The 20,455-nt window shown below is 52.6% G+C and overlaps 5 protein-coding genes and 1 non-coding gene across 6 annotated transcripts; 4 read left to right on the forward strand and 2 right to left on the reverse strand.

The window, feature by feature from the left end:
- Nucleotides 1–5,397: 5,397 nt before the first annotated feature.
- On the forward strand, nucleotides 5,398–8,558 carry SPBR_01272 (alpha,alpha-trehalose-phosphate synthase (UDP-forming); the record flags this gene model as incomplete). The annotated part of the gene is made up of 3 exons (XM_040759583.1): nucleotides 5,398–5,420; nucleotides 5,621–7,712; nucleotides 7,788–8,558. 3 exons carry the CDS (start codon nucleotides 5,398–5,400, stop codon nucleotides 8,556–8,558), a joined length of 2,886 nt encoding a protein of 961 aa, XP_040619959.1.
- Nucleotides 8,559–10,200: 1,642 nt separating this feature from the next.
- On the forward strand, nucleotides 10,201–11,385 carry SPBR_01810 (branched-chain amino acid aminotransferase; the record flags this gene model as incomplete). Its single annotated transcript, XM_040760120.1, has 1 exon — nucleotides 10,201–11,385. One exon carries the CDS (start codon nucleotides 10,201–10,203, stop codon nucleotides 11,383–11,385), a length of 1,185 nt encoding a protein of 394 aa, XP_040619960.1.
- Nucleotides 11,386–11,830: 445 nt separating this feature from the next.
- On the reverse strand, nucleotides 11,831–11,921 carry SPBR_09515. Its single transcript has one exon. It is a non-coding gene; the product is annotated as a tRNA-Tyr (tRNA).
- A 1,145-nt stretch (nucleotides 11,922–13,066) lies between these two features.
- Nucleotides 13,067–13,917, reverse strand: SPBR_01967 (uncharacterized protein; the record flags this gene model as incomplete). The annotated part of the gene is made up of 2 exons (XM_040760276.1): nucleotides 13,067–13,630; nucleotides 13,828–13,917. 2 exons carry the CDS (start codon nucleotides 13,915–13,917, stop codon nucleotides 13,067–13,069), a joined length of 654 nt encoding a protein of 217 aa, XP_040619961.1.
- A 2,011-nt stretch (nucleotides 13,918–15,928) lies between these two features.
- On the forward strand, nucleotides 15,929–16,624 carry SPBR_02020 (phosphoribosylglycinamide formyltransferase; the record flags this gene model as incomplete). The annotated part of the gene is made up of 1 exon (XM_040760329.1): nucleotides 15,929–16,624. The coding sequence occupies one exon, from the start codon at nucleotides 15,929–15,931 to the stop codon at nucleotides 16,622–16,624; it is 696 nt and encodes a 231-aa protein (XP_040619962.1).
- Nucleotides 16,625–17,504: 880 nt separating this feature from the next.
- SPBR_01358 (uncharacterized protein) lies at nucleotides 17,505–20,042 on the forward strand (the record flags this gene model as incomplete). Its single annotated transcript, XM_040759669.1, has 6 exons — nucleotides 17,505–17,723; nucleotides 17,769–17,937; nucleotides 18,006–18,179; nucleotides 18,346–18,528; nucleotides 18,595–19,711; nucleotides 19,760–20,042. 6 exons carry the CDS (start codon nucleotides 17,505–17,507, stop codon nucleotides 20,040–20,042), a joined length of 2,145 nt encoding a protein of 714 aa, XP_040619963.1.
- Nucleotides 20,043–20,455: the final 413 nt, after the last annotated feature.

The following is a 20,455-nucleotide window of genomic DNA, read 5'->3' on the forward strand; positions in this document are numbered from 1 at the left end:
TATTGCTTTTCTGAAATGTGCTCCTCGTTATTCCTCTTTTTGATTACCCTCCGAGATTCTGCTTCGCCCCCAGCGTCCATTCGCGATTACAAAGGTCCAGATGTAAGCTCCGCAATGGCCAAGGAACAGACGGCATGCAGGCAGCCTAGATGGGTGATGCGCTGCGACAGTCTTTGCAGGATCGTGCGTTCTTTCCACATCCTTGGAGGACTTGAGGGCGCTGCCCGATGCGACGTCAAGTTCAGAGACCATGTCGTGCGTGCAGAAAATCTCACAATGGTCGATGGGTTAGAAAGTGCAGTTCGTAGTGTCCTCTGCTGGAATGACCTTCTGATCTCTCTTCTTCTGTTCTCTACCTTTGTGGGCATGTGGCCCTATTTCTCCGACAACACAATGTAGGGCTCAGATGCATGTGATCTCTTGCCTCTCTAAAGTCTGTGCTTTTTTATTTCATTTCTTTTTCCTTATTCTGTATTTTTTTGAACAAAAACGCTGTCAGTCTACCCAGAGCCAGGTCAAGAGCGGCCCGGTCCCTTAGCTAGGGGTTCGCTAGCGCCAGCGTCAACTGTGTTTGGGGGCGTCGATCGTCGACAATAGTTTCGGTGCAATGTTTCCCATGTTCGATGTCTCGCCGTTCCTCATACTTTCCCATGTATTGTTTTACGACCTGACTTTCAGAAACAATTTGTATATCTCATTCGGGAGCATTGCCCGATGAGCCAATCCGAGACAACTTTTGAGAAAAAAAAATAGTAAATAGTGTATGATTTCCTGCCTGAACTTTTGTCGCACTTTTTGAGGTTAAAATCTCTGCCGCACTTTCATAAATCACTCATCAAGAATGCCCAAATGTTTATGGCGACCCCGGGACTTTCCGGATCTTCAGTAGGCGCTGGCCCGCTCCTGAGTCTTGGGCGCCAGTGGGGTGAGATGGGTTAAAACATTGGGTTGTACGGTTGTTCATTGATTGAGAGAACGAAAAGACGATGGACATGCACGGCACATGGCCCGTCTTTCGAACCACCGGACAAATAGGTCGTCGAGAAGCAGAGGGTGGCCTCGGGCTGGGCATGCTCCAGACGTCGAATGAAAAGGTTCTCTGGCATCCGTTTTAGGACAGCGGCAAGAAAATGACAAGCAGTCCTGGGTCCTGCGGTTGAAGTTTAATGGCGCGATATCCCGGGGAGAATTTGTTCTTATTTTGTTCGGGCCGGACAAAACGGGGCCGCTTTCTTTTCTCACTGTCGCTTGCTTCCTTCAGCTGCCGAATTTTTTGATTTTCTTGCTCTTTCGTTCATTCGTCTCGTGAGTTCTGTCGCATATCATTTTTTTTTGAGAAACATTTCCAAGCCTGGCATCCTTTCCGATTCTCTCCAACCTCATCCTGGGAAAAAAAAACTAGCTAGAGAAAAGTCCTACCCTGCCGTGCATTTTCGCAAAGAAAATAATATATAATAAATAAATAAAATTAAAACGCTTCACTCGGCCCAACTCTCCCTTGTGGCTAAGAAATTTCAGCGGAGGGAACAGCAACGTGTCGAGGCCGCGAGCCACGAGGTGGTTTATTCTCCTATGAGTGGTCGATAAAACGTTGAAGAAGATCCAGTTTTAGTTGTTCTGTTGTGTGATCAAAGTCCGACGAGTCGAGATTGCAGAACAATGAAAGATAGAAAAGCGACCATGTTGATAGCCCCGTTCTCCCGTCGGCGACATCTTTACAGAGTACAGTCTCTTTTCTGGCACGTTTGGTCTGTTTTGACATTTATTGCATCGCTGACACTGCGGTCGCCCGGCAGAGCAAAGGCAAAGCGCTAGGTTTGATACGGGGCTGGCCTGCCAGCCTTCTCGACATGGTTAATGCTCTGTGTTGAGCTCATCGTCCTTTAATTTCCAGAATGGGCTTCTTGCATGCATATCGTCTGCCTTGGGCCGGGACGGTTACGGGAACTACAAAAACACGAACATCGAAAGGGATGAGCGGTCCTTTGAGCTGTCCTTTATCATGACACATCATGGCGCATACAGTCGTCACATGGGTCAATAGAAACTGGACTGACAGGCGGTAGAGAAACGGGGCGACAGGAGATGACAAGTCGTTTTCTCTATTTGTTCTGTGTGTTTTCAATTTTGTAAATATTATTTTCCTTCGGCATCTTTGGAGACCTACGACGGCTCCGTTACATTGCTAAGACAACAGGATGGTCGGCAACTCATGCGAACGGAGAAGGTGTTCTGGCCAAGCTGGGGCGGGAGGAAAGAGAAAAAGTCGAGGGTCCAACAGGCCATACACCAAGTCTAAACTCGGCATCTCGATCCCCTCGTCTTCCGTTTCCTTATTTTCTTGTCTCCCTTTGCCTCTTTGCCACCCTTCCGTTTTTCTGTATGGTCTCACCGCCACCTTTCCATTCTGCAAAAGGCTCGCTGTCATCGCTGTCATCGAATAGGGAGCTCCCTGCTCTCCAGCTCCTAATGTGTGAGGGGAGGAGGGGAGCTTTCGCTTCTCCATATTTACGAGGGGTAGCTTTGACGCGGCGTCGATGTGTGCCAAAAGCACTTGCCAGGTATTAACTTGGCGTCGGTATGACGGTGCGTCTTTTTGGACTCTGGGAGCCTGGTTATTGCCTGATTGCTTTTGTTGTGTTTCTCCGTTTTTGACTGTGATGCTCCATTCTCCGATCCAGCGCTTTACTCTGTAAACAGTGCTTTGATACTCTTCTTGGGTGATGCGTCATGGACTCTTGGGTCGGGATCGGCCAAAAGGCGCTTTTTGCTGACTGCTGGCCAGGTCTTGGGCCAGACCTGGCGGAATGGCACCACACTTCGCTGCCCTGTTTGTTGGCACTATTTTTGTTAGCTCTTGCCCATCTCAAAGTTCGAGACGACAGATTGGTAGACAACTGTTTATCAATCGGTAGACAGCAATAACAAAGTTAACGATTACTTACGAGCTTACTTAATTGAAAGCCAAAGTCGTTGCATCTTGAGGTCCCCGCTCTTGGATCGCGTATTTCCTCACCTCCGCGTCCATTCGAGAACCAAACTCCATACTGAGCAGTTGCTATGTCGTTCATGTGGTCAGGCCGACTCCACCAGCCAGCCCCAGTTTCTTTCTGGCGCTCTCCACCTCTTCTCCCTTGGCCACTCTGAACACCGGCCAAAACTGTCCTAATGTCGACGCCGTTACATGATTACTTGGCTTTGGTCGGATCTCCAGTCCAGAACTCGTGGTTCCAAGATCTTTGCTCTTCAAGTGCGGGCTTGGTTCTGTAGGCTGCCTCGTTACAAAGCACTGCCAGCCGCTTGTGAGCAAGAAAACGGAGACAATGGTCGACCCCATGCCCCAACACAGAACGCGGAGCATGCAACGTGGGTCTCGCTCGCTTACTGCACGTCATGGACGGCGCGATGCCCAAATAAAGGGAATCCCTCTAACAGATCGGCCCTGGGCCCGTCTAGTATGTAAATATGTCCGCGACGTCGGTAGATGGAGTGCATACAGGGACATACGGACAAGATCGCATCATTGTTGTGCCCTGGCTGCGCACTGCACCAGCAGCTTTTCGTCTTCCCGTAGCTCGACAGATGTCATTTTGACGTCTCTTTTCCGTCTTGAACCCTTCTCTGACAAGTGTGGCATTTCACTGTCAAGCAAGGACAGTCCTGTCAATGACTCAGGCATACAAGAACTCAAGCACTCAAGGACCAACAACTCGCAAACCAGCCAACCCAAGGCCCAAGATGTGTCCAACAAATTGACCGCAGACGAACGTTGTAGTGGTTGACGTGTGGCACAAAGCCGTGATAAAGTCCTTTTCTCCTGTTGTGCAAGCTGTCTCGGAAGATGCGACCATATTGCGCTTGCCTAAGACCGATATTACGACTGTTGATAGTAGAATGCGCATATAGAACACGCCGAGCCGTACTGTGTGTGTAGGTCGTATTTCTGCCTCATGCGTTCACTCTCGTCTGAGATCATGGTGTCCCTGCACACTGGATCATTGCAGATGCGTTTATGTGCGGAATACAGCCAACGTTACAGCGCCACCGTCGTCTGCTGTGATTGGCTGGTCGCGTCTGCTCCCCTCCCAGCATTCTTTCCCCTCTCAGACTTTTTGTGCCTTCCGCGCCCAAGGGGCGTCCGGGTGGTTAGCCCGGCTAGCGCACCCATGGTTGCTTAGTTTCTCTCCTTTGTCCCGGACAAAAACGGCAAGAACAGGGGGAGATGCACGCCAACCGCAATTGAGTTGCAGTGGGCGAGAGGCTTTGTGGATAGGGAAAGAGGGATTATTTTCTTCTGTGCCATAAATATATGGGTTTTACGTGATTAAGTTCTGAAACAGAGCACCTCCTCGCTGTCCAAGGCTGGGAATACGACTTTGAGTTCTAAAAAAATGGCGAAAGGGGATGAGAAAGGAAAGAAGAAAAGGAAGGAAGAAAAGGCACGGGTATGAACGGGATGGACAAAAGAAAAGTACGAAATAGCAAATGGGGTCAAAATAAGAAAAGCACGAAACAGAGCCTTCTGCTCGCTCACCCCCCCTCCCTCGCTCTTGCCTCAACTCACACCCCGTTGGCGTTCTTTCCTGTTTTACATTCGGGTTTTTCTCTTTTTTTCTCTTTTGGTTTATTTTGGCCCTCCCCTCCTGCCCACAATAGCCTCGTCCCTCCCTTCCTTACCAGTTTCCCCGAAAGAAGGAAAGAAGATCGGGAGCACAAAGCCCTCCTTCCCGTTCCTTCAACTTGATACAAAGAGCTTTGATCTTCCATCTCTCCTTCCCGCCATTGCCCCTTGACTCCGTCTTTCCTTGCACTGTCTTTCACTTCAGTTTTCAACTCTTACTTCTTTTTTCTGTTTCTCCACATGACGCAGACAAACGCACCTTCCCTACTGCTGCTTCTATAAGCAGGCAGCCTTTTCTCGGAACAGTCTTCCCACATCTCTCGTCTCTGTTGACTTCCCATCTTCCTTTTTCATCGCCACGTCTTCTTCTCTGTCCCAACTTGATCCTTCATTCCTCCAACATATCCCCCCATACCGCGAGCTCTCTTTGACCGTTCGGAAATGCACATCTGCCCACATGGCCTGCTAGTACGCATCCCAGCATAGTCGACCCGCCCCATCCATCACACCACTGTGGCCTGTCTCCTCTTTTCTCGCAGCTTCCAAGGCCTGTTCCGATCACCTGTTGTCGCTCGCTGTCTCGGTGCGCACTTACCCGCGATCATCCGCGGTACGCTGTTCTACGCCTAAAAATTCGGCATATCCCACGCCACGCCACGCCACGGCCAGGGCTACCTCCCGCGCCCATCTCCCCAACTATTTTCCAAGGCCGAGCTCCAAGTCTCTGCAAATCCCGTCAACACACAACACAGCGGGCAACGGCCAATTGAGCAATCATGACGGTTTTCATAGCTTCGCTGTAAGTTTGTCTCCCGTCCGCTGCATTCTTGAGCTCGTCGCTTTCGGCGTGCATGGTGAATGCGAATGCAGGTTGGCTGCACTGACGTCATGAAGCGTTGAATTTTTTTTCTGGCTGCCAAAATACTCGTGAATTTGGTATCGTCAGACACAGTTTGCTAACAAACGGGCCAACTTTCACCTGCCTTCCTCCTCTCACAGATTCCTCCCCAAGACGGTCCATTTCGATCTGCCCGGGACGCCGCCACTTGCCGCGCAGCCGCCGAGCCTCGACAAGGAGCCCAAGAAGAAGAAGAAGGCTGCCGCATCCGCATCCGCAGCCGCGCCAGGCGGTTCCAGTCGAACGGCCACCGCCGTTGAGGAGGCCCTCTCGCTGTTTACGCCCCAGTCGGATATCACCCCGCCGGACACACCCACTGAGGACCAGAACACCGATCCGTTTGCCAACGAAGACGGCATCCGCATTGGCAATCTGCCCACGATCGTGGCCAACACCCTCGACGCCGCCACCTCTGCCGTCGCTGACGCCGTCTCCAAGTCGACCTCCAAAGATGCCACCCCGGCCGAGCGCGGCTCGCCCGCCTGGGGTACGCGCCGCGACCAGCCCAAGTCGCGCGCCAACTCCCCTCCCCCCGCCCTCCTCAATGGCGACCCCCACTTGACCGAGAAGGCCAAGGAGCTGCACCGCCAGGGCATCACACAACCGCGCACCTACCTGCGCAGCGACAGCCACGACCGCATCTTCTCGTCTGCTAACTGGCGCATTGTGAACGCCGACCAGGGCAATGGCGGCCTGCGCAACGCCGCCGCCGCCGCCGCGCGCGAGGGCAAGCTGGCTGACTACACCTGGGTTGGTACGCTGGGCATGCCCACGGACGCCCTCGAAAACACCCAGCAGAAGGAGGACATCAACGACCGCCTGGCTGCGGAACACAACATGTTGACCGTGTGGTGCGAGGACAAGGACTTTGACGGCCATTATGTCCACTTTTGCAAGCAGATCCTGTGGCCCGTCTTCCACTACCAGATCCCCGACAACCCGCGCAGCAAGGCGTACGAGGACCACTCGTGGAAGTACTACGTCAACGTCAACCAGGCCTTTGCCGACATCATCATCAAGAACTGGAAGCGCGGCGACGTCGTCTGGATCCATGACTACCACCTGCTGCTGGTCCCCGGCATGATCCGCCAGAAGCTGCCCGACGCCAAGATTGGCTTCTTCCTGCACGTCGCCTTCCCCTCGAGCGAGATTTTCCGGTGCCTGGCTGTTCGAAAAGAGCTGCTGGACGGCATTCTGGGCGCGAACCTGGTCGGCTTCCAGATCCACGAGTACACACGCCACTTTTTGCAGACGGTTACGCGCCTCCTGAATGCCGAGGCTACGTCGGACGGCATCCAGCTCGAAGACCGCTTCGTTGACGTCGTCAACATGCCCATCGGCATCGATCCGGTTGCGCTTGACGAGCACCGGGAAGAGGCCGAGGTGATGTCGTGGCTCAACGTCCTGCGGGAAAAGTACGAGGGCAAGAAGCTCATCGTTGCGCGGGACAAGCTGGACCACATCCGTGGTGTGCGCCAGAAGCTGCTGTCGTACGAACTCTTCCTCAACTTGAACCCCGAATGGCGCGGCCGCGTCGTTCTCATCCAGGTCGCCCTTTCATCAAGCGACCGCAATGAGCTGGACGCCACCGTGTCTGACATTGTCACGCGTGTCAACTCTCTGTGGGCCAACCTCGCCTACCAGCCTGTTGTCTACCTCAAGCAGGACATAGACTACCCGCAGTACCTTGCCCTGCTGACCGACGCCGACGCACTCATGATTACGAGCCAGCGCGAGGGCATGAACCTGACGTCCCACGAGTACGTCTTCTGCCAGGACGGCAAACATTTCGAGAAAAAGCACGGCAGCCTGATTCTCTCCGAATTTACCGGCACCTCGGAGCTTTTCCATGGTTCTGAGCTTGCTATCAACCCTTGGGACTACCGCGCCTGCGCCGACGCCATCAAGAAGGCGCTCGAGATGGACGAGGACGAGAAGAACACCCGCTGGTCGAAGCTGTACGAGGCCGTGCGCCACCACACCGGCTCGCACTGGTTCGCCGAGTTCTTGTCGCGCCTCGACCGCGTCTACGACGAACAGCATCGCCGTGACCAGACCTCTGTGCCGCGCCTCTCGATGCACACTCTGATCAGCCAGTACAAGCGGACGTCGCGACGCCTTTTTATCCTAGACTACGAGGGCACGCTGGTCAGCTGGGGCCCGGTGAATAAGATCATCCCGGTCAGCCCTCAAGTACGCATACCGCATCCCCCGTCAATTGTTTTCCCATTGCCCATCGTGTTCCATTCACTAACCCGTTCCTCTTAGCGCACCCTGGATGTCCTCCGCGACCTTCTCTTGGACGAACGCAACACCGTCTATGTTATGTCCGGCCGCAGCGAGAAGGAGCTCGACCGCCTGTTCCGACAGGTGCCTAATGTCGGCCTGATTGCTGAGAATGGCTGTTTCCTTAAGCACGCGAACGGCGGCGGTGCCAACAACGCCAACGGCAACAGCAACCCCTGGATCGAGATGGCGGACCCGGAGCAGATTCGCACGTGGAAGGAGTCTGTGAAGCAGATCCTTACGTATTACAAAGAACGCACGCCGGGCGCCGAGATTGAAGACCGCCGCTGCTCGCTCATTTTCCATTACAAGTCTGCCGAGGACTACGAGTCGGCCACGCGCCTTGCTGCCGACTGCGCCTCCCACATCAACGATTCGTGCGAGGAGCAGCGTGTGCACGCGATCCCGCTCGACGGCTCGATTCTCGTGGAGCCCGTCGACTGGACTAAGGGGACAGCCGCCGCGAAGATCCACGAGGCGCTGTGCAAGGAGATTTCGGTTCCGGCGCAGATTGAGGACGCCGAGGGGCCTGCCACTACCGGCAACCACGGGGTCGACTTCCTCATGGTCGTCGGTGACGGGCGCGACGACGACAAGGTGTTCAAGTGGGCCAACCAGCTGGGCGACGAGGGCAAGGTGAAGGAGGTCGTGACGGTCAGCCTGGGCAGCCGTAGCACGGAGGCCGCAGCAACGATGACACAGGGAGTCAGCGGTGTGCTGGTGGCACTCTCGAAGCTGGCGAACCTGGAGTGAAGCGGTTGACAGACGAGCCGCCAAACCTGACGGTCGTCTGTAGCTTTTTTTCGGCACTTCTTCTCCACTCTTCTCATTATCCCATCTCCCTCCTGACGACTTCTCGACGTTTGTGGTATCTTGAGAGTTTTGTTTGCATTTTCCTTTGTCTTATATTTCCTCGCACGTCTTTGATTTTCTTTTGATTTCCCTTTGAATTTTTTAACTTTTTTTTGATTTTACTATTTGGAATGCCGGTGCAAGGAATAAAATACGGCATGGGACAACAATGGTCAACACACGCAGCACTTACTTTATCCTTCTCTCTCACTCACTTCGTTTCTCTTTACTTGCAGTTTACTTTTGCTTTCTTTTGCATGTTTGGGTAGCGGGCGACGGATTCATGACATTACAAACGCATATGGTTACAAATTTACAGATATACAATATGGGCGTCGCTGCTCTGGTAGACCCAGCAATGGACCTTTCTTTTCTTTACAAACGGAGAATTACATTTTAAAAATATGAAGTGGTCATATGTGACTTTTACGTTGTTTTGAGTATTTTGGTTTTTTTTTTTTTTTTTTTTTTTTTTTTTTTTTTTTGTCGTGTCTGTATTTTTATCATGTGTTCTAATTTATTCCAGTCAGTCAACCATCGACTTTCCTCGTGTTGTATCCACGACATCACAGTTTTATTGTCGACTTGACAAGCTCTCAGACGAAACCTCGTATTCTAATGATACTCCAGTTCAGATGTCGTCCCAACTTCCGCCACGTGATTACCCCTGTTAGCTGCTGTTTAACCTTACAGTTGACAGCCGCTCGGCAGGGTTTAGCGTAGTTGCTGATTATTCTCACAACTGTAAAAACAGCCCGAGGCATCGCACCCCGCTATCGGAGAGCCCCTCCTTGCAGTTTCCTTGGGCCGTTTGTGACTCGTCGGTTCCTGCCAATAATGCTGCCGTCGTCATTTTGGCCGCAATTGTAATAATCCTAACTCCGCTGGCTCGGGCTTTGTGGCCTACACGGACTTCTACGCCCTACCACTTGTCTCGCATACATATGCTCGGCCGTTCTTCATTCTATTCTCTCCAGGATACTCTCTTCCCAATATCTCACCGCTGTGTTTCGCTTCCTTGGGTCCAATTCTCGCTCTTGTCCGGCCTGATCTCGCATTCTGACTGTATCCGTCCAGCGTCTGAGGTGAGTTTTTTTTGGCCGCGTGTGGCCCGTCCCGTGGGTTTTCTCTTGCCCGTGCTTATGTTTGCCCATGCCATTGAGCCTTGTTATTCGCCTTTTGTTGCCTGATTCGTCGCAAGTACTGTGCACAATATCTCAATTTGTTCCCGAGCTGTGCTTTCTGGCCTTGGTTCCTGCATGCTGCTGCGAAGGAAGCTGCGCCGCTTGTAACAAAGGAAGGCGTGTTGGGCCATAATACATAGCGTGGTCGGACCTTCCTGCCTTTCCGGGTCCCCACTGCCGCCATTGTGTCATATTCCTCTGGCCGTTTCCTGGCTTACGAATTGCTTCATTCTACACTCCAATCCCTCTCAGTTGACCTTGGCGCCGGTATTCTAACCGAAGTGTTCTGCAGTTAATCAAGTCCCGAGCAGTAGCCTTTCGCCTCTCCTCACACCGTTCCGTCCTCCTCCATGCCCACAATGTCGTTCCCACCGCCGCCTGTCGACACCATTGACTGGTCCAATGTCGGCTTCCGCGTCCGCGAAGTCAATGGCCACGTCGAGTCGCACTACTCCAAGGCCACTGGCAGCTGGTCCAAGCCCGTCTTTGTCACCGACCCCTACATTCGCATCCACGGCATGGCCCCCGCCCTCAACTACGGCCAGCAGGCCTACGAGGGCCTCAAGGCCTTCCGCACGCCGGGCGACAAGGGCATCCAGATTTTCCGCCCGGACCGCAACGCCGCCCGTCTGCAGCACTCTGCCGAGGTCATATCGGTCCCGCCCGTCCCCGAGAACATCTTCCTGGATGCCGTGCATGCTGCCGTGGCCCGCAACGCCGACTTTGTGCCGCCGCACGCCACCGGCGCCGCAATGTACATCCGCCCGCAGGTCTTTGGCTCCAGCGCCCAGCTGGGCCTGAGCCCGCCCGAGGAGTACACGTTCTGCGTCTACGTCCTGCCCACCGGCGTCTACCACGGCACCAACCCCGTCAAGGCCCTGATCCTCGAGGACTTTGACCGCGCCGCCCCCAACGGCACGGGCAACGCCAAGGTCGGCGGCAACTACGCTCCCGTCCTGCGTTGGAGCGAGAAGGCCTACAAGGCCGGCTACGGCATCACCCTGCACCTCGACAGCTCGCGCCACGAGGAGATTGACGAGTTCTCGACGAGCGGCTTCCTCGGCGTCAAGAAGGGCGCTTCCGAGGACGACATCACCATTGTGACCCCCGACTCGCACTCCGTCATCGACAGCGTAACCAGCGACAGCGTCCAGCAGCTGGCCCGGAGCTTTGGCTGGAAGGTCGAGCGCCGTGTCATCAAGTACTCGGAACTGCCGACCTTCACCGAGGTCTTTGCCGCCGGCACGGCCGCCGCCCTCGTGCCCATCCGCTCCATCACGCGCCAGCTCACCCCGGGCCATGCGCAGTCGCTGGGTGCCGGTGGCGCCTCCGTGCCAGCCAACGTGGCCATCAACAGCAACGGCGAGGAGGTCATCACCTACATGCCCGACAGCCAGACAGAGGCCGGCCCCGTATGCCTCCGCCTGCTGACACAGCTCAAGGGTGTGCAGCTGGGCAAGGTCGAGGACCAGTTCAAGTGGTGCGCGGCCGTTGTGGCCGAGGATGCCGCCAAGGCTGCAGACGAGCCCAAGGCGTCGTCTTAGATGGACGAGGCCGTGGACTTGGAGCGGCAGATGCAAAAGATCAATACGTGATGCGAAATTTTAGAAACATAAAATTCAAGAGCGGGACATGGAAAAAAGTGACAATGGCGGGCGCTTTCGGACGGTACGGAGGGTACAAAAAGCATGGATGTCTTGACCAAACCCCAATATATATACAATATACGTGACTTGCATACTGATCTCCCAATCGCACTCTGTGATATGACATGTAAGAGTGCTGCGGTCAAGGTCTCCACATATCTTCTCGGCATTTTGCTGAAGATTGTCCATGTGAAGATTGATTGAAAACGTAAAGCTAAAGAAAAAAAAAAAATAAATAAATAAATAAATAAATCAATACAAAAAATGATAATTTGTTCAGACGAGGGAAGCAAATAGTCAGCTTATGTCGCAGAAAAAAAAAATGATGTCCAGCACCAAAAAATCTCCCGGGGGCGAATCGAACGCCCGACTCTCGGATTTAGATTGTGTTACAATTACAGTCCGATGCCATAAACCAACTAGACCACCAGGAGTTGTTGTTGGGGAGATTTACTTGTAACTAGTTTATAAGGGTGGGTTTTCCCCACATTCACTCTACAAATTTGCCACGTAATGAAAGTTTGCACAGCTGAATTAAAGACGATGCTACAATAGGAACCCGGCTTCATTACCAAAACGTCGCAAAAACCATATTAGATTGCCATATCCATTGTCTCCCAGTATTTCATGCTATATCCTCGGACTCGGAGTAATGCTGACGCAAGATAGCCAGTGGCAGGGCATATTTGATGATCGATGAATATTGAACATAGCAGTAGCCACATCGGCAAAGTATCAGAAAAAGACGGCTCTTGCTAGCGAGATTCTAGAGAGATTTAGTGGATGGCTGGATGGGCCACTACACACCCTTCACCGGAATCTCGACTCTACTCGGGCGACAATAGTTTGCCGACAGCAGAGCCAAGCTGGACGGCCATTTAACATTCAACGTGGCACTTTAACAACATGTTTGCAAGGTTCAGCGCGCATATTTCACGATAACGGACATTACATAACGTAGAGTATTGGGTGGAATCAAATTGAGTTAAAACAAAAGAAATACATATGTTATAGCTAAAGTACAAAGAAAAATATATGAAAGGCGCCGATGGAACGACAGAGTCATGAGCGCAGAAGAAGACTCCGACCTGGGTTCCAAATCCCCCTATAGACAACATGGAAGCAATAGTATCCGCCGTTTGGTATGGTACACTCCAGAGGCGACCGTGGTGTAGACAACGAGACATGCCAGTACGTCATGAGCGAGTCACCATTGAATTTCACTGGGAGACAGCTCGGGTGGTGTAATGGTTGGGCGAGTTTGTCCTCTATGCTTTTCAGGACAATCTCAAGCTGGCAAGAGGAACAGGAGCAGGCCTTATAACTTTGCAAGAGATGTTGCTCTATCAGGTTTTGTTGAGATTTGACACTACTGCGTCTACAGTCTAAGGAGCCAGGGGGTTTAGTTGCTCGGCTGGTTGGTCGCTGCAGCGGCGGCAGCAACGGCCTTCTTGTGGTTGCTTGTAACGACCAAGCGCAGCAGACTCGTCGACTTTCCCTTGTTCCTCTTATCCGGTGTGCGGCCTGAATACGGCTTCCACCGCCGTTCCTTCGCAGAAGCTGCCAGCTTACGAGCCTTCTAGGCAGTCGCATGCTTAATTGCAGTGATGTTGTCATTGTAGCGGTTCAGGTCAAGAGCCACCGGGGTGAGCAGACCCTTTCCCGGTGCGTGACCCTGTGACACTGCAACTGAGGACTGGGAATGCGTGGTCGTCGTCGACCCAGCAGCAGCAGGCACAGCCAGAGCTGCATCGTCAGCCTCGGAGATGAGTTGGTTGATGTTCTCGGAGTCCTCGTGATAGGAAAGAGATTCATCCACGTCCATTCTGGTCTGAAGCTCATCGTTTCCCATAAAACTAGCACTAAATGCCGAATGCACAGAAGCAACAGCATCAGTGGTGGGAGTCGACGCCGGAGTGTTGTCTAGCTTCTCATTGCTGTTAGGGAGGAGCCCGTCAAGCTCCATGGCCCCGTAGAAGCTGGCTTGAAAGCCTGTTGGGATGCGCTCGGTATCGGCCTGTCGCGAGTTTGTCGGTGTTGTATGAATTAGAGCATCCAGCTCTTGGGCATTTGCAAAGCTTGTTGTCGATACCAGGTCGGAACTGTGTGCGTGCTCGTTGGCTTCAAAAAAATGGGATTTGAGCTGTTCAGCGCCATAAAACGCGGTTCTGAAAGGCCGGAGTGAATTTTTGCCTTCATTAGCATCGCCAATCTAAGGCGCGCTGGAAGAAGCAATGTTTCCTGTAGTGAAAGATGAATTAGTTTGGATGACGAGACAGTGAGGCAGATATCAAGAGAAGGTGACAACGTACCGCCAAAGGCTGTAGAAGAGTTGCTTACTGCACTGGTGCTCGCAAAGTCCTCCATAACTTCGTCGTTGGCGTTGACTCGCCCATCGTCTCGAAAGGTGCGATGAGTGCGATGGTCCATTGCGAAGACAGGCTAGCTGACTGTTCGGCTGGGAGATGGGTGTAAAGATGTTGAGTAGACGACTGATAAGGTATGGTGGGATATTATAATGTGTTTGTGGTAAAAGCGAGCAAGAGCGAGCAGCAGCAGCAGTTTGAAAGGGAGGAGGAGAAGGATAGAGAGCTAGATGATGAGTGGGGGATGGCAAGATATTTATAGACAAGTGGGTTGGGAGCCGGAGGGACCGAAATCAGTGGGTGGTTAGTCACTCCAAGCAGCGACGGGCATCAGACAATGAAACAAAAGACAATATGCTTTGCCATGTGACGATGCAATTGCTTGTCAGTGGACCCAAATTATATTGCGAAGTCGTAGCATGAAGGGGGGTCATTGTAACCAGCGAGGTGAATGTAGAGAGGAGAGGAGAATAGAGAGTATGCCACTGACATGGAGCACGCCCATCGTCGTTCAGATGAACATGCGATAAATGAGGGTGCTGCATTGGCTTTCGGATGTTGGCGTACGGCTTGTCGCTTTCTGGGGGAAAATGGCCGTGGTAGGAATTGTACGCTGTCGGAGGGAATGATGTGTGTTGCTATAACGTCCGCGTGGAGACCAACGATGTGTCCGTTGGATTCACGACTCTACACTGAGATGACCGCCACCACTATTTACTTGGGAGTTTAGATAGATGCAAGACCTAGAGGCGTATGAAAAGCGCGGCTCCGTTAGCATGGGATTGCCAAAACGAGCAGGACGTGGAAAATCCCATCAGAGTCCGGGCTAGGTGATGAGGTCTCACCACACACTCCTGGTACTATCGCAGACAATTCCATGAAGCTGCATGATTATGCCTCATCAATAATACGAAGTGAATTATGTCAGGCGATTATCTTCCATCTAGAGATGTCGTATAGTCGTTCTGTGATATGTCTACAGTGGGATGTGATCAAACGGACAGGCTTTGCAAATCATTTCTCGGTCCCTCCAAAAGGTTCAAAGATTGCAGCTGCGTCCATTCGCAAAGCTCACTCTCGTTGAAGTATGTTTTTTTCATCTACTCGGCTAACATTTAGATACAACGGGTTAAATGAACCTGCTCTTGATGGGCGTTATCGCGAACATTATATCTGTTCACGTCAACAAGCAGAAATGTAGATGGGGTAAAAAAAAGGAACAAGTGGATGGAGGTAGGTATAATATACAAACGGAAGCAGATAATGTGAATATAATCAATATGAAAGGAGTTGATATGTCAGCATCCATGGAGGCACGTCAAACTACGCCGATTCCTCCAGTAATATCATGACGACAATTTCAAATGTAATCGATGTCAAGTATTCAAATAATGTCTTAAATGAGGCTAATAAAATTTCACAAAATTACAGAGAGTATGCCTCCAGTCTATCAAGTTGGATTCACTTAAATATAACACGCCTAATTGTCTTGTAAAGGCATGTTGCGAGTTTCGTCTTCGTTTTCCGTCTTTTGTTTTCTTGCCCCCTTTTGTCCAAACTTTGGCGTGTGAATGGCACGTGACCAGTCATATGCCGGTTTCGTGCAATCGCAACCCGAACGTACGCAACTTAAACAAGACGCCAGTCTTTCGTAACTGTCTAAGAAAATACGACCAAGCCAAACCAATAGGTCTGCCAAGAGCGGGGATGTGCTCTCGGCTAGACATCTACGACATGCAGCTGTCCGATGAACAATGGGAACAAACGCACCACAGATCAACCACTTTGTCACTACCTGTTCAGGACCCACTTTTCTAGCTATTGTTAGTTCCTTGAAATATCATTGGCTGTCAGACATCACGGTCCACTTATTTTCGATTTTTTGGGACCTCCGTCAACGACATGCCTTGTCACTCTCACTGAACATCACAAAGCTCTATTGATACCACCAACAACAACTCCGCCCCTTTCCGTCACATCTGATTGCAGAAGGGTGGTCGTCCCATAGACTGTTCATTCACTTGACCTCCCAAACCGCTACTTTGTTATTCTTTCGTCCCACTCCACCGTTCACAATGGCCGACAAGACGTGCCGGATTCTGGTCATGGCCAGCGGCAACGGCTCCAACTTCCAGGCGCTCGTCGATGGCATTGCGGCCGGCAGCATCACGAACGCGCGCATCACGCGGCTGATTGTGAACCGCGGCAAGGCGTTTGCGACGCAGCGGGCAGACAAGGCGGGCATCCCCTGGGAGTACTTCAACATGGTGACGCACGGGTTCCAGGCCAAGGGCGAGAAGGACGCCGCGGCGCTGCAGGCGGGCCGCGAAGCGTACGACGCGGCGCTGGCGCAGAAGATTCTGGACGCGCAGCGCGACGACGAGCGGCCACAGCTCATAGTCTTGGCCGGCTGGATGCACGTCTTCACCAAGGCGTTCCTGGACCCGATTGACGCGGCGGGCATCAAGGTCATCAACCTGCACCCGGCGCTGCCCGGCAAGTACGACGGCGCGGGCGCCATCCAGCGCGCGTACGATGACTTCCAGGCGGGCACGCTGGAGAACAACACGACAGGCATCATGGTGCACTTTGTCATTGACGTGGTGGACCGCGGCGCGCCGATTCTGACGCGCGAGATTGTGGTGCAGCCCGGCGAGACGCTGGCCGACCTCGAGACGCGCATCCACGCCGAGGAGCATGCGCTGATTGTGGCGGCGACACAGAAGGTCGTGCAGGAGGTCGTGCAGGCCGAGGAGCGCTCGTCATTATGAGGGACGGGCATCATGTGCATTCTTTTCTGTTCTTTTCATGTTTCGGTCTGTTTACATCATTCAAGGCGTCTGCGAACACAAGGTAGAATATATCTCTGTTTCCTGAACAAAGTATCAGTTTCCACGGACATTCTCTTTTCGTATACTGGCCAACCTGTAGCAGGCTGTATCTTTGTGGAATTCACGGTCGCCATATGCGTCGCCATCTATCATCTTCTACTCCTTTTTCTCATCACCGTCCACTATTCACTTCTTCGTCCACATGCGTAGGGAGAGGGCGGCCGGCCTGCACAATCCGTACACATCACCAAACAACCACGTCGCCCTATGATTCAGCCGCAATAATGGAACCGACAACTCATTATATTCGTTTGTCGTCTTAGCGACCATCGCGACCACTCCACCTACAGCATCCAGCATCGCTCCTTCCCGAACAAGCATCATCTGCACCTGCTACTTCACTCTTCCCCAACGCAACCAAAGACCTACACCCCCTCAAGGCTCTTGCCACCACCCTACCGCCTTCTGCTCTTCTTCCTCACCAAAACAAACTGATACTGCCGCCTTTATCCCATTCACCGCCGCCAGAAGGTCGTGATGTTTTTTGCATGCTCGCACGGACCAAGTGTGCTCCTGCTCCCAGGGTATATATATCTGCCATCCCTCCCTATCTTTTCCTTTTTTTCTCTCCCTTCTCCTACCAAAAATCTTCTGAACCACGACCTAGGAAGTAGCCCGTTTTACATCCACATTCGTGACTCAGTTCTCACCTTTCCACTGCCTTCTCTTCTCTTCTTCCATCTCTCTCTCCTCCTCTCCTCTCCTCCTACCCTCTTCACTATCCCACTTCTCCCTCGTCACCACCATCACTCTCGTCGCCATGGTGCTGCCGAAGCCCATTCCCGCTATGGAGGACGACCCGATCTCCGTGTCCCCCAACGCACTGATCCTCTGCACGCTTTCCGCTCTCGCGGTGAAGCTGTTCGTTCCGACTGGCGACATCGCTCTGGTTCTTGCCATAGTTCTTCTTGTCAAGGTCTTGAGCTATATTTCGTGGACCAAGGACGTTGTCGCCAACGACAACAGCGATGCTGGCCCCGTCGAGCAGGGAGTGGCATAGAATGCTGCTCGCGGCTCAGGCGAGGTCGGCATTGACGACGAACTTGACGCTGGCTCTGCCACCGGTCTTGTGACTGACGACGGCACCGGATCGGCCTTCGACACCAGCGGCAACACCATCACAGGCACCATGTCTTCTACGGCGTCGCCCACCATTGACCTCGCTTTGGCACTTGACAGCTTCGAGAGCGCCTGTAAGTATTCCTCTCTCCTCCCTCTCTCGTTCCTCTGACCTCCTACTGACTCTGCTCCTGCTGCATAGTTGACACTTGCTTTCACAAGACCATTGAGGAGAATGCCCTCTCTGAGGCCCAGCTGACAGTTGCCAACCTCACTCTCCACGACACTCTCACCCCGGGCCCTGTCCTCCGCATCACCTACTATGGGGATGAGGATGATTTCCTCCTTACTCAGTCGATCCAGTCGGCCGCATTTGGTGAGGTTGATGAGTCTTTTTAGGATGAAGACTCGTCGATGTTCATTGACTTGTGAGTATCTTCTTTGCTATCTCTGTCATCTCTGACATCTCTAGTTCTCATACTAATCACCTTCTTTCTACAGCCCGGATCAATATCACAACCGAGAGACCAGCTCCCATAAAGTCCCCGATGCCGACATTGATGACAATGAGCTTCAAGTCGACATGACCTCGGAGCTCGGCCACGAGGATAAGAAGGAGGATGATACCATCGTCTCCGACCAGGATGTTGAACACAACGAGGACATGTCCATGATTCAACTTCCCAACATGCATGACTGTCGTCTCAGCGCAGGACTCGGTCACTGTGAGTATCACCCCCAGTTACATCTGCCTTCTTTGCCTTGCTTCTCTTCTAACCGCATTTGCATAGACACCTCTGAGAGCATTGGGAACATTGAGAGCCACTCGGACATCTCCAGTGATGTCGACGTCCCAGAATCTGCCAACATTGACGAGCTTGAGCAATTTGACGAGCCCACACAAAACAATGATGAGCAGCAGCTGGATGAGCAGAGCACCCATGGTCTTTCTACTCCCATCGACAAACTTCCAGCTTCCGATGACATGGAAGTTGAAGGACCCAGCTTTTCCAACCAGCCCACCTCCGATATCAACTTCGACGACCATGAAGATGGACCAGCTGCCGTCCGCGAGCACGACCGCGAAAACCTCTGCTCCGCTGAAAAGATGTTTGACAATCCTCTTCCTCGTCCCCGCTTCACCACAAAATATGCGAGCATCGACGACGACACCAGCCTGGAGTCTCCTGGCGACAAGTTCCGCCTCAAGCTTCATACCATATTTGAGGAAACCGAAGAAGAACGGGAGATGGTTCGTGAGATCTTAAAGGCCCGCGGCCCAGCTCCGACCTACGCCCCTATCCTCGAAATGGCCCGGCTTCCCAGCCTCTCCGATGATGAATACGAGGAGCCCTCGCTGAAGTCGCTCGACATCAGCATTGAGTCGTCCAACTTTGACACCCATCCCTCGCTCATGAAGGCCCCGGAAGTCAACCCCAAGCCGGCACCCAAATCCGAGTTCCAGGTCTCACCTTCGCCAGAGCCCAAGAGAAACTCCTTTTCCTTCCCCCGTCCGGCCAAGACCACCACCGCATTGACGACTAGTTGCGATGTTATTCCCAACTATACTTCCGCACTTCCCACGCCACCCACTACTCCCAATCCGATTGTCGTCGAAAGCTCTGACGACACCTCTTGCAAGCATGCCACAGCTTCGACCACAGCCTCTGCTGACAACGAGGATGCCAATCTTGCCGGCACTTCCTTCCAGAACAACTCCTTGAGCTCCGACTCCGAATCGGACGAGCTTGACTACTTTCTCCGGCAGGCAGGCTTGGACGTGACTACCTCGCCCGCCGACAATTCCTCCAACGGCAACGGTACCAATCCAGCCGATCCTATCACAGCCAGCACATCCACCGGCATCGTCCCTGAATCGATTCCTACCATCAACATGACGCTCGCAGAGTCGATGCAGGAGGCCTAGGAAACCCTTTCTTTGCACTCTACGGACAGCCTCGACGCTGCTGATGAGTATGGCCGCAATTATGACCGTCTGTGTGGCTACAGCCTCCCACGGTGCACCTGGGCCTTGCTCGACAAGCCTGCTGCCTTTGGAAAATGCAGCGGTCCGCTTCTGATGCTCACAACCCCCGAGGGAGACATCAAGTACCCGGAAGACATGAAGTGCTATGATGGCGCCTTTAACTGGGCCGACGACAGCGACGAGGAGGAGGAGGAGGGCGACTCGGACGCCTACTATGCTTCCGCGTCTCCTGCTGCTACAAAGTCGACTTGAGTGATATGATGCCTGCAGAACGGAAGGCGATGAAATGGATACGACAACCAGAAAAGCACAAAAAAACATGAAAACCCCACAAACCCCATCAAAAAAACTTGAAAAACCACAATACGCCCAAAAAACCGGCTTGCCTTGTTTGTTTTCGGTGTTGGCGTCGGTGGCCACCGCTACGATGAGAGTCCTCTTTTGCCTTGCTTGCTGTCTTTTATCCCTGCTTCTTGATCTTTTGTCGTTCTACTTCTGCTTGTTTTGTACCACATCCTGTACCCCGAGCACCACCGCGATGAGGGCATTGTTCATGCGGCATTTGTTTACTGGTGTTTCGGGTTGATATAGATTCCGGTCGATACCCAAAATTGTTTCTTTATCTCATGGATGTTTTGTTTTGTTATATTGTGTTTGCTTTTCAC

Source organism: Sporothrix brasiliensis, assembly GCF_000820605.1.
Source record: "Sporothrix brasiliensis 5110 chromosome Unknown Cont18, whole genome shotgun sequence".
Lineage (NCBI taxonomy): Eukaryota > Fungi > Ascomycota > Sordariomycetes > Ophiostomatales > Ophiostomataceae > Sporothrix > Sporothrix brasiliensis.